The sequence below is a fragment of the Parus major genome, chromosome 2 (genome assembly GCF_001522545.3).
Source record: "Parus major isolate Abel chromosome 2, Parus_major1.1, whole genome shotgun sequence".
NCBI classification, from domain to species: domain Eukaryota; kingdom Metazoa; phylum Chordata; class Aves; order Passeriformes; family Paridae; genus Parus; species Parus major.
Genome location: NC_031769.1, coordinates 18501753 through 18514865, shown reverse-complemented (window position 1 = coordinate 18514865; position 13113 = coordinate 18501753). Strand labels below are relative to the sequence as shown.

Genomic DNA, 13113 nt, shown 5'->3' with positions numbered 1-13113 from the left:
ACTTTCTCTTCATTTCTTTTCTTTGTTTTTTCCCCCTCTTTTCCATGCCCTTTACTAGTCAGTTAGTCTGCTTTCATAGATATCTGAGCTACCAGGCTGGTTCCCCTCAGTGGTTCTGTCAGAAGCAGCAGTTTGTCCACATGCTATCCATTACAGGAGTCAGTAATAGTTAGTAAATTGGAATATCAAACCCAGATATAATTAGGTTGTTTAAATAAGAACCTGAAAGTATGCCCTAATCCACAGAGGGTGCTAATAAATATCTTCCATGCTCACTGACCTCATTAGAATTGAAGCTCTGAACTACTTGGATACAGTGGCAAATTCAGAATGTTACAGCTTAGGAAGTTTCCATAACCTAAATTCTAAAGTGATAAGAAATAAACTGTGAAATCTACAAATACTTAAAAGACAATGAAAAGGAAGTCAACAAAATTACTGATCTTGTGTTTGAAATACCATTAATTATTCATCATGCCAAAAATAAAAACTCTACTCTCACGACTACTTACTGACATACTACAGTTTTATAAAATAATGTATTTTAGACTAAACTTCATTAGTGTCATGATTAGACAAAGATTGTTTAAATAATCATTATTTTAGAACACCACTTTATCAGCTAGCAATAATTAAGACTAGCTATATTGTATCCATCATGTAACTGAAGTAGATTATTATGGGAAATGAAGAATCATGCAATTATAACTCTTGAAAGCAATTTCAACATAAGAAATTAAAATTTGATTTTGAACAAAATTACAACAGAAGATCTCATAAAGCTGTTGAGCATCTATCATAGAAAATTAAGATATTTTGAAAGGAACAACAAAAGGAATGAATAAGGTACTCATGACACTGAAATTCTGTGTTTCATTTGATGTTTTCTTTCAGGTAGGGACTATCTCACATTTCAGTCCAAAGTTCTTGACTTGTATGAACAAGCAGTATCCCTAATAATAGCTACATTGGTCTTTGTTTTGTAAGTCCATCATAAATCCAATAGCAGATGAAATGGGAATTTGAGAAATACTAGCTAGGACAGTGGAAGAACAGTTGGCAAATTCTCTCTAGTATAACATGGTCTATGTGTCTGGTGATTCACACCTTAATTCTTCACATTTTGAGGAATGGTGGATCCATCAATTCCATTATATTCTTTTTCACAGCAAATTATTTTCCAAGGTCCATTCTGGCCTCTCTGAGGTTCTAAATCTCTGTACTTCAAAAGTCAGTCTGTCATGGACAACTTTTTCCTTAAAAATAAAAAGGAGTATGGCTTTCATTTTTCTTCCCAGTAACTGCAAAATAGCAATATATTTTTAAAAATTCCAGGCCAGCACAGTCTCCAGAAGCCTTGTCTGCAAGCAGTTATCAAATATCACAGTCTAGAGAAAAATGAAAGGCACCCAGGATGTCCTATTTTCTCCAGTCAACATTAAAAGAAAGAGGACAGTCAACAGAACATCCGTCCTCATCATTAAAAGACAGTAACACAAGGAATATTTTTGCCAGAAAGTGATTTGGGATACTGCTTAAAACATCATTTTTTGAGGTACAGGAACTGGAGGATACTGAGTAATAGCTCAAAAGCTTTTGTGATCATTAACACATTACTGCCATAGTAAAGCATCACAGAGTTGTAAATTTAGTGCTCTGGCAACAGAAGAAGAGAAGCCAAATTTCAAACAACCAATTGAGTCCCTGCCTGTCTGACTCTGGAGCAGTGAGGTGGTAAGTGGCAGCCTCATAGCTTGCAAAAAGCAAAAGCCAGTCCTGTTCTGGCAGAGTGGACAATTTTGATGCTCTGAAAATGACATCAGCTTCCCCAGACTGCTTTTGGAATGGTCATTCAGGACTGCAAGACCAAAACACTCAAAAGAATTGATTTGATAGATGTAATTCCATAGTAGCCCCTTCAAACCAAAGCTTTTTTAAGTGAAAGTAAATGTGTTTGTTATAAAATAGGGTGTTAAATGATCTCCCCAGAAATTCAGTAAAATATTTCAAAGCATTATCAGCCTTTAAAAATATAGGAAAAGGCTCTTTGTAGTGTATATTCATATACATGTTTTTTTCCATTTTGCTAAAAAAAACAGCATAAAATGAAAGTGAACACAATACAAAATTACAATTAAGAATTAATATAATTAATTATTATCTTCATCCAACTTCTTGGAACAGTTTTGGGGATTTAAAAAATTGTATGAATTCTATATCTGACATTTATGACTTTATGGCCAGCTGCAACTATCTACTTCACTTAAAATTTATTTCACCTAAAATACAAACCATTTATTCCCCTTCCAGATTTCACTGACAAATTTTTACCACAGCACTGTAAAAGAGAAAATTACTACAACTATTTGGCTTCTAACCCTAAAACTGGAGTCCTATTTGTTCCCAGTTTTGAACCCAGAAATGTAATTTTAGGGTTATTATGATGAACACAGAATATTCTAAACCAGTTAAATGTACTGACAAAAAAATCTGGTTTGATATTCAACTCCAAAATCTTTTCTAGATGATTAATTCACTCATTTTCCTCACAAAAGCAAATTAAATACATTAAGTACTCTATTGCAACCTGAGGAAAAAAGAATTACTAACAGGGACTATATAGATTATACTGTGTCATAGGAATGGTTCTAGCAGTTCAAATATAAAAGACCATTTTATTTAGACACCATTATAAATCCTAGTTTGGCATTTTTTTCAGTGCTAGCTGTACAGTCCTAGGAGTTCAGCCTGTGTGTCTATTAACAGCTGCTATGCCACAATACTCACACACCCCTCTATTTCCCCCACTGGTTCTGTGCCTGGAACACAACCAAAGTACAGAACATCCTGCTCAGAACATGATTTGCAGCCAGGATTCGGTGTTACAAACAAACCTTACTGCCACCTGACTTTTTTGCCCGACATTCAACCTGAGTTGCAGCATGTCTCAGCTGAGACAACAGCACAATCTACCTTTTCTCTCTTCACTTACCAAACCACATTATTTTATTTATGAAGGCACAAAATGTCTTAAAGCCAGCCCAAGGCATCCTCAATCCTGCTGGGGCCACGGTGTACCACAGGAAGCTGCAATTCCTACTTAAATTGTGAATAGGCACAGCTTTGCTCTAGGCTTCCTCACAAAAAAAAAGATTTAGTAAAATGAAAGTTAACATGTTACATTACCCACATGCCTTCAATTTTAATTTAAATTCTCTTACATTTACTGAACATCTACTGCTGCCCTTGTGCATTAGACAGAGAAGTATGCAAGTTCTTCTCACAGAAACTGTGCTTTGATTTCTATACATTGATTTATTTGCATAGTGGGTAATAACAATCTGAACAACGGTGGAAGGATAACACTAATCAGGATCATGTATGTCACTGCACACAATTTTGCTAATTATATTTATTGTCTACTGGATATAAAATTCTCTGAAGTGTATCAAAAGCTGCTCTAGGGGACCACACTTAACAACTGAAACAACTCCTTGCCAAGGGAGCCATTAACACTTCCAACTGCTGAGTCACCTGGAAACTTCCTTTCCACTTTCTGCTCACCAACTGTTGAATGGAAAAGGGAGCATCAAACTCAGACAGCTGGCAGAACAAACAGGGATCCCCTGAACTGCTGCTGTACTACAGAAATTAAAAATTGGATCTCTTCTGGATATGCCTCCACCTGGATGTGTGGGGATTGTCTTTTGATGCTGCCAGATGCCATGAGTATGGGAGAGAAACGTGGGAATCAAATAGGCATAAGGAATCTAAGCAAAAATATTTTGGAAGTATGAAATGTAAAGCTCTCTTTGGAACATTAACTCATCCTCAGTGAGCACACACTGAATGAAAATGTGCTTTCAGACAAATCAACAATTTATATCCTAATGTATTACAACCAGCATGGAATATTTCGTTTTATTCCCAACACCCTGAACCAGACCTTAATCAAAATTTAACTAAGAAATTACTTTAAGTACTATATGAATTTTCAAGTTTTATATTTAAAAAATCAGGTTTTACAGATAGTTACTACCTCTTTGTGGTGGAAAAATGAAACATAATTTTCTGGACTAACTTCTCTCATGTTCTGCATTAACAAAGCCCTCAGCAGAGGACATCAAAAGTCCAATAGTCCAGACTAGGACAGAAAACTGGTAATGCACAAAATAGTGCATAAATGTCTTATAAAAGTCCAGTTGCTTTTCTGGATTCCTGTACTTACATGGCTTAAAAGACTGAAATGGATTATTCAGAGGAAGAAAACATATATCAAGCAGTCAGAAATCCTCTTATCATGTAAACATATAGAAACAAGAACATGTATGGAACATTCTCAACGTGTTTCTAACTGTAGCCTAAACTCTTACAACTAACTTTGTCTTTACTTTTATTTCTTACCTTAACTCTAGAGCTGAGAAAGTTTTCAACACCAGGAAACCTCCCACTGTTTTCAAGAACTCCTCTAACTGTAATGATGCTATTTTAAATCAGGAAAAAAATGCCCTTTGAACATTAGGAGTCACTGCAAAACACAAGGCAGAAGCTGCAACAGCAAAATACATCTCCTTCAAATGAAAGATGCAATTTTCAGAAGAGAAAGGGCTCTGACTTGCTGTCTGAAAAACCATGTCCTTTTGGGGTACAGTGTGCTTACAGAAAGCCTTTACAAGGGAAATTATATCATTTCTGTAAAAATATATTTGAGAATGGAAGACCAGGTTTCACTGATTCTGGAACGCAAGCTCTCTAACAAAGAAAACCCTTTATGCTAAATAATTTGTGGCATCAGAGAGATTACAAACATACACATGCACTTGTGTCTGTATAACATACAAGAGAACTATTTAGTTACATTTGAAAATATCACAGAAGCTTGTGGCTAAGTTATTTATTATTTGACTACAAGCATTTGTATTACATGACACACCTAAGAACAGAAAACCACCTGATTACCAAGATGGAAAAACAGTTTTATTAAAATGCTGTTGAATGGAAGAAGACTATTTTTTCCCACGTTAGCTTTCAGGTTGGCAAACCTGCTGGGCACTGGCATGTTAAAGAAGGAAAACCAAAGTACCATCTAGTCTGAAACAGAAAAAGTCAGAAACAGAAGTAAGCATCTGGTGGCTAAGAGAAGTGTCAATGTGACCCTCACAAAGGGGTACCAGAGAGCATAATTTTGATGTGTTCAGCTTTCTGTGGCAGGGCAGCCTGCTGATACACTTGAAAGGGGACAAGAAACCCAGAAATGGCTATAGTTCTTCCCATGAACTGTACAATTCCTGTCCCTCTGAATGCCATGTTTGATTACTGGACTCCAGGGAACACTAGGGATACAGAGTTCAGCTACCTAGTGAAAAAGAATTTTCCCCTGACTGATGGAGAAGAAGAAAAAAAAAAAAAAAAAGAGAAGAAAAGAGAAGAACTATCTACCTGCTGTGTCATTCTGCTTGACCTCCTCAGAATGGCAGAGCTTAGCAACTGAATATGAATACGCAGAGAGAGGAGTGAAGGATTCCTGCCCTGTATTCCTGACAGCTGCACCTGGACATGGAAGACAGAGAATCTCTCTGTTGTAACATAAAGACAAGTCAGGTATTATTCCCCCTTTTTTTTCTTTGGCTTGTCTTTTGCTAATGGCCATTCCTCCCAACCTCAAAACCAGAGGGCTTTTTATAAAAATTCATGGGAAGGACAGAGCAAGGAAGGGAACAAAATCTGGTTTTCTTCCCTCTTCTTCTTTCAGCCATTGGCACAGGAGAAGAGTTATGACCACTACCCTAGTGCAAGGAGACTCCCTGGCCTACATACTGGGAAACATCTTCAATTCCAGTGTGTGAAATAAAGAGGGATTTTCTCCATTTTATCTGACTAGTTTGTAGTCTTCTGACCAGACTAACCAGGAGCAGAAGCATCAGCAAAGCTTGCTGGAAAGTGTTAACAATTGTTTCCTATTCAATATGAACTGTAGTACCCTAAAAGGGAGCACAGGGAATTTTCTTACATTATGCAAAAATAGACTGATTTTGTAGAGAAAGCTCCCTGAGAAGGACACATGGTTCAGCTCATCATCATCTAAAGTAACAGTCAGGGAACAAAACAGGAAGAAGTAATTCTAATGAACAGTGTTAGTAGCTTCCCTGTGATGTTATTATTGAAATTCCCCAAGAGCAGAGAGAGTTATTAGGATCTGAACAAGCCTTTAACACTGGCATTAAGTCAGGGACCCAGCTAAGGGCTGGGAAGAGTAAGCTAAGGAAAAATTCCATCAGGTGTGGCAGGTGAAGATTTGAACAGTGTGTCAACTATCAGTAAAGGTATCTAAAATAAAGTAGCAATTGAACAATGTAGAAATATGTGAAAGATGATGAGACAAGGCCAAAGAAACTCAGAGACTGTAAAATTGGTTTCAGGTCTCAAACTGTCTTTCATGTTGGCACACCATCAGATAGAACAATTGCCAATGAGAAACCCTGCTAAACTGAAAGTACAAACTCCATGAGAAACAGCCACAGAATCTCACCAAAATAGATTTGGTTCTCACTAATGGTGTAAGAGACATTCTACAAAGATCATGGACAAACTCATCTTGTGGCTATGTGCAAAATGACCTTTTGGATGGGATGAAAAAGATTGGTATTTTTGGCCAAAGATGCTGTCTTCTGCTAGCTCTATGTGTGTTCACAGAATTGGCAATTTCTTGTAAATCATTAGGATTATATTCAGTTACTTAGCTCTGGCGCTTACTTCTTCCCTGCAATGGGAACTGTCTACAGGAGCTCAAGTCCTGGCTAGCCAGCTTGGTTAAAATGGAAACAACCTCTTGCTAAAATAGGTTGACCTTGGGAAGGCTCTATCCAAGACATGACCACAGCAATAGATTCAAATAGAACCACAAAAAGCAAGCTTACTAGTGCAAGAACAACCAGGAAAATAAAGCCCATTCTCAATATGGCAAGTAGTAAAAAATATCTGTTAAAAATCAAATCAAGATGACAAGCAGTGTTGAAATGGCTTGGAATACTGCCAAAGAAAAGATCTGAACAGCCATAGACAAACAGTGTGCACTGGACTGTGAAGCTCACTTCACATCAGCACAGGAAGAGGAAAAAAAAAACATAATGTGCATTACTGCTATCATCTATTAAAAGAGTTGAGAATATAGTTAAAAGTACCAAATAAAGATAATCAGACATGATAAAAGGCAGTACATTTCTGTCAAAGATACGTGTTTCTTCCTTTGTTCAGAGTTAGCACTTTAGCCTGAACACCTTCTCCCTCACCCATTCTTAATCAGAGCTGCTTGTATTTACACAGCACCCAGAAAATGCAGGCTCCATAGGCACCAACCAGCACAGTAATCTATCACTTCACTGAACGGGAGAACATAAAAAAGTGCAGTCTACAATTAAGATGCCTTAAAATTTCTAAAAGCATGGGTAATTTAATGTTGTGCAGGCAACTAAACAGTTTCTTACAAGACAAAAAAAAAAAAAAGTAACCCTTTGGATAAACTTTCCAACGCACCATTTTTTCACAACTGAGAAGCAGAAATCACTATTTTTAAAAAATATCTATTTAGAATGCAATGATTCAGAATATTTTCAATTCATCAGTCAAGTCTAGTGCATGTTTTAATGCCACATGGATGACTAGACCTTTATTCACCATTTTCCTAACTTTCCTTCTAATCAACAGCATCAAATACAATGTGGGTTTGTACCTGAGAATGCAGGTTTGCCAAAGTATTCTAATATTAATTCATGTTAAACTATAACAGACTATATAAACTTCCCAGCTGAGTTTTAACCCTGGTTCTCAAACCACTGAGAGGATAAGAAAATTTAGTTAGGTAAGAAGGAGAGAAAGGGAAAAAATTCCTTGGGATTTTTTTTTTTTTAAGATAAAAATAGAGAGCCACAAAAACCTGCAGAGTTGAATATGGGAAAAAGTACTTTAGTCACTAAAATACTATGATATACTCAATTTACCCACTGAAAAGCCCGAAGTAAATATTTTTTTTGAGGCTAAAGGTCTATTTCATTCAGTTACATTATGTGATTAAAGAGAAAAAATAAAACCAGATTCAAGTACGTTTTGCAAAAACACAACATACCTTCTTTAAAGCACTGTAAATAGGAGTTAACAGGGTTTTGGAGCATTACCAAATTTGTGAAAGAGAATTCACAATAGAATGATATGGCATGCAGAACCTGTGCAGTCCTGCTTTGCTTTCCCAATCAATCAGGCAATAGCTCACAAAGTTTCTACTTGTGACTACACAAGGATATGGAGTTAATGCAGGTCTGTGAAGTCTCAACACACTGCAACAGTGCTGTTAGTGAAAAAGGTGGGAATAAAGGGTACCTCCTTCATCAGATGGCCTTGTTATCTCACTGCAGTAAGAAAAGGTAGGGTTCGTGTCAGAGCCATCTGATTTATAATCTCCCAGACTGGTAGAATGTAAATACTGCTTAGTGTAACGGCTTGCTCTTTCTACAAAGGTAGAAAGAAATAAAGAATATCACAGTAAATAAACAAGAGAAGTGCAAATACAAGCAGAAACATAAACCCCACCACTGCTAACATTGCTATTCATACACTGATGGAGTTAATATTAGAGAAAAGTAAATGCTTTGCAATTTTGTATCCATTTTAAGAACTGTTACTTCCAAAGTTTGCTTCAAAATTGAATACAACTAAGCTTGTTCTTTGCTTTAAAAGAATAGCAGAAATGGAAGGTAGTATTGAGATACCAGAAAAAGAAGGGATAAAGATGAAGAATATAAACATTTCTCATGGAAAATAAAATTATTCCTTTATCCCAGCATGCCTAAAAGTGCATGTGGAAATACAGCTGTATATTTTTCAAAAGAATATTTAAAGTTCCAAAGTAGCAAAGGAAATGCATGTGAAAAATTAAACATTCAAAATAAACACTCCTGTACAGGCAAAGAATCAATAAACTCGTAAAGCCAAAACCCACTCTCTGTTCTTACATTACTTTCTATCGTTTTCCATCTATTCTAAAATTATGAACACCTTGGAGTGCAAATAACAATAATAGAACAAAGCATAATAGACAAAATGTGCATTGAAAATAAATCAATTTCATAAATAGGTCACTTTCTATAACTCTGAAATTTTATAAGGTCCAACTAGTTGAAAATTCTACTTATAGCAAGGACAAAGTAGGTCAATGCTTTTTAAATGGCTACTTGTAAGTGGCATGAATAACTTGTTTAAGATAAGATTTATTTCACTATTTCTCATCTCCACATGTGATTACAGCTGAAGTTCCTATAAAACACTGCTTTTAAACTACAACAGTTATAAGTACATATGAAAGTATGCTTATAAAACATATGGCTGGCATATTGACCTGGAAATTTACAGTATCAACTTAGTTTCACAAACATGAAAAGCTGAATTGGGGAAAGTCAGGATATAAGCAGTACCAGAAAGCATATGTAGACTCCTAGACTGAATATTGTCCTCCAGAGGATCAATGTCGAAGATGGAGCCAGGATCTGTACGCCAAACTTTAAGATCTTTTTCCAAAGCACAGAAATTATAAGACAGACAAACAACAAAGGAAGTAAAAGCATGAAAGGAATGAGCTTTAACAATCAGAAATCAATTTCCTTCATCTAGAAATTAACCAAGATATCTAGATATTCACCTGAAGAGATCAGAAGGCTTAATTTCCTGCTTTAAAGAACTTAGTGTATTCATTTTAAGCACTACTTCAAAGAGCCTTTTGCTCCCAATTTTTTTTGCATTTTCTAAACATGACCATAGTATGTTCTTAACTCTAAATAAATGGAAACCAGTTAAGTATCACACATTAGAGCTCTCTTCCAGCAGCAGAACCAAAGTCATCGGAGCAACACAATTATTTCCCCAGTTCACCAGCAGCATCCTTACGTGTGGAGGTGTTGCAGTGTATATCCCTACAGCTGACAGCTGGCAGTACACAGCTCCACAGCTGACAGAGACACTACAGACTCTCCTTTGCAGAGATCATGTCAGCATAAGAAGAAGAATCAGGGTCATAGCTCATCCAAAATAAATTTGTACTAAGTCCTTAATTCATGTAAACTCAAGAGTATCCGTCTTTCTTAATTAATACCAAAAAAATGAACTAAGGTGACAAACTCAGCTGTAGAAACTGCATCATACACATCTACCATAGGATAAAATTATGCCCACTACTGAGCTTAACAATTCCCTGGGACACTGTCTGCCCAGGTGGCCAAGAGGCCAATGACACCCTGGCCTGGATCAGCAACAGTGTGGCCAGCAGGACCAGGGCAGTGACCATCCCCCTGTACTCGGCACTGGTGAGGCCACACCTCAAGTTCTGTGTTCAGTTCTGGGCCCCTCAGTTCCAAAAGGACATTGAGGTACTGGAGAGAGTCCAGAGAAGGGCAGTGGAGGTGGTGAAGGGGCTGGAGCACAAGTCTGATGAGGAGCAGTTGAGGGAGCTGGGGATGTTTAGCCTGGAGAAAAGGAGGCTCAGGGGGATCTTTTCACTCTCTACAAATACCTGAAAGGAGGTTGTAGTGATGTGTGAACAGGTCTCTTCTCACAGGTAACAAGTGACATGATGTGAGAAAATGGCTCCAGGTGTGCCAGGGGAGATTTATATATTAGGAAAGATTTATATTAGGAAAAGATTCTTCACTGACAGGGTTGTCAAGCACTGGAACATGCTGCTCAGGGAAGTGGCTGAGTTACCATCCCTGAAGATATTTAGAAGATGTGTTGACATGATGCTTGACGTGGTTTTGTGGTGGCCTTGACAGTCCTAGGTTAATGGCTGCATTTGATGGTCCTAATGTTCTTTTTTAATCTAAATGATTCTGTGATATCTGATATGTCCAAAATTAATAAATCTTTCAATCTCTTCAAACCAGTTTCAAATAAAACTTTGATGTAAAGTATAATCAGTCAAAGCACAAAGCTACCAGATCACATTTTTACAATACAGTTTCTTCTTGGTCAGACCTGGCTGCAAGATTTACTTCATATACTGGAAGTAGGAGAAAAACTGCCTTCCCAGCTTTGTTCATTTGCTGGTGTGAGAGGTACCAAACTAAGAGTTGGTAGGTAAAGTAGGATTGTGAGGATCCCAAATATGGCATGTTTCAAATGATTAATAGCCTAGATGCAATGGAAAGAACAGACAGAGCAAACAAAATAAATCCCATGGCTTTAGATACATTCAGTGTTTGTACATTGTACATTATCTACCACAACTCCCATAAGGTGAGGTGTAGTGCTAACTCCTTCCTGCCAAGATAAATTAAAGGCAACACGAAATCTTTAGATAAACTGTGTGTTAGTCCTCATGGAGGTAAGTTATGCACCTACATGACACCTGCTGACAGGCATGAGAAGGGGTAGGGGAATTGGCAAATGCCCAGCTTGTCCTGTTTGATCTTGCCTTAGTAAGTGAGAATATAAGAACGGCTTTATAGCAGCACCAGTGCAAGAGTCATGGATTTGTATTGATTTTATCCATCTCTGTAATCTGAAATAACATGCATGGAATCAAAATCCTGGCAATGTATAACACAGATCAGTTTTAATTCCCTGGTAACTTTTGCCAAAGCAAAATATCCTTATATTCATGTGAGAATTGTGGTTCCTCTTTAGCAACATATCCAAAGCTCACCAACATCAATTTATCCTGATGGGTTTTGAATGGCTTAGTAGGGTTAAAACCAGGGCCTATTTGCCAGAGCAGTGTCATTATTTTTAGTAACCAGGCATTTGAAAGAACAGTTCTAGCTTCACCAACAACACATTAAAAATCAACCAGAGGGACTCTGACACACTTTTCCTAACTGGCTGAACAATTTTCAGCTACAAAAAATACTCATGAGATTCATAAGTAGGTTTTTCAGTTTGCAAATTTTTCTTGAGCTGCCAAGGACATTTCATGAGCAGGGTGCTCATTGCTTCTTTTGAAACAAGTAGATATTATAATTGCAATTTTATTCTAAAAATGCATTAGCTGAAATACTTCAGGTTTGTCATAGCCTTTTTCCTTTAAATAGTTGTGCAATTTTTGCTATTTGGCAGGCATGGGAAATTCAGATTTCTGTGTGTTTTAATACTGGGATATTTTTAGGTGATAAATAGTATTAATATTTCAGTTCTTACAGGTCAAGAATCTATCTCAAGGGTGTCCTTCATTCCAATCTGCTTGTGCTAGCAAAGCTTCAGCTGCTGAACGTGGGATTGCACACATGGCTCTTACACAGGGCTACAGCACAAATGCAATGCAGAGAGAGCCACAGGTTTGTAGCTTACACTGAAGAGCAAATGGCAAAGTGAATGTCACACTGCAATTTTAAAGGAGCCTCTCTTTCCTTTGGCTGCATCACAACTATGAAAGTGAGAAGTGATGGAAGATCATCAGCACCTGCCCCAGGCAGAGCTCTCTTAACACTTTGGGGAATCCCTTCTTATATAAGGCTACTGTAGCTACAGACACATAAAGGAAGGCAACAAAAAAGGAAAGAAACTTCCACTTCCTTATGTGGGGGAGACTTATTTGGACACTTTAAGGAACAGACTGAAAATAATAGGAATAACAGAATAACATAGTAAACCTTGCTTTAGGCAGGAGGATGGCCTATGTGACCCACAAGCCCATTTCACCTGCAATTTCTCTGGTTTTTGAGAAGCAAATTTAAAAGTCAGCCTCACTGTTGTCACTATGTAAGAAGAATTTTAGAGTGCTATCTCAGCATGGTTTTTTGTACATAGATCCTCTGGGGTCTACATGGCTGCAAAGCACAGAAAAACAGATATGGGACACACCAACACAAAAAGAAATGAGAAGAAAAAAAGATATTACTGCTCTCTTTGCTGTAGCAGACTTGCTGACTTTTAAGCAATTTCAAATATTCACTTTGATTTTTAAAGAGAGTTCATTATAATTATGCCAAATAATACCTTATGCAATACCTTGTCTTTACCTACAAATATTATCTAATCCAATTCTACCCCTTGAACACCCATCCCTAACTTGGACCATCTTTCAGAACATCACTTCTCAACACTGGTACTTGGCTTACCAGAGATCTAATAAGT

General features: G+C 37.1%; 1 protein-coding gene across 15 annotated transcripts in view; it reads right to left on the bottom strand.

The window, feature by feature from the left end:
- The window catches only part of NEBL (nebulette), a 249119-nt gene that overhangs the window by 17821 nt on the left and 218185 nt on the right, over nt 1-13113 (bottom strand). For 9 of the 15 annotated variants that reach the window (XM_015617915.3, XM_015617909.2, XM_015617908.2 and 6 more), the window contains 2 exons: nt 9465-9557; nt 8374-8502 (listed from right to left, as the gene is read on the bottom strand). The exons of 2 other annotated variants lie outside the window; for them this stretch is intronic. In XM_015617915.3, coding sequence (XP_015473401.1) covers nt 8374-8502; nt 9465-9557 — 222 coding nt within the window. Of the gene's footprint in view, nt 1-772; nt 1257-8373; nt 8503-9464; nt 9558-13113 lie in introns of those variants that run through there. 4 more of the 15 variants (XM_033511645.1, XM_015617919.2, XM_019005621.2 and 1 more) reach the window with 3 other exon arrangements.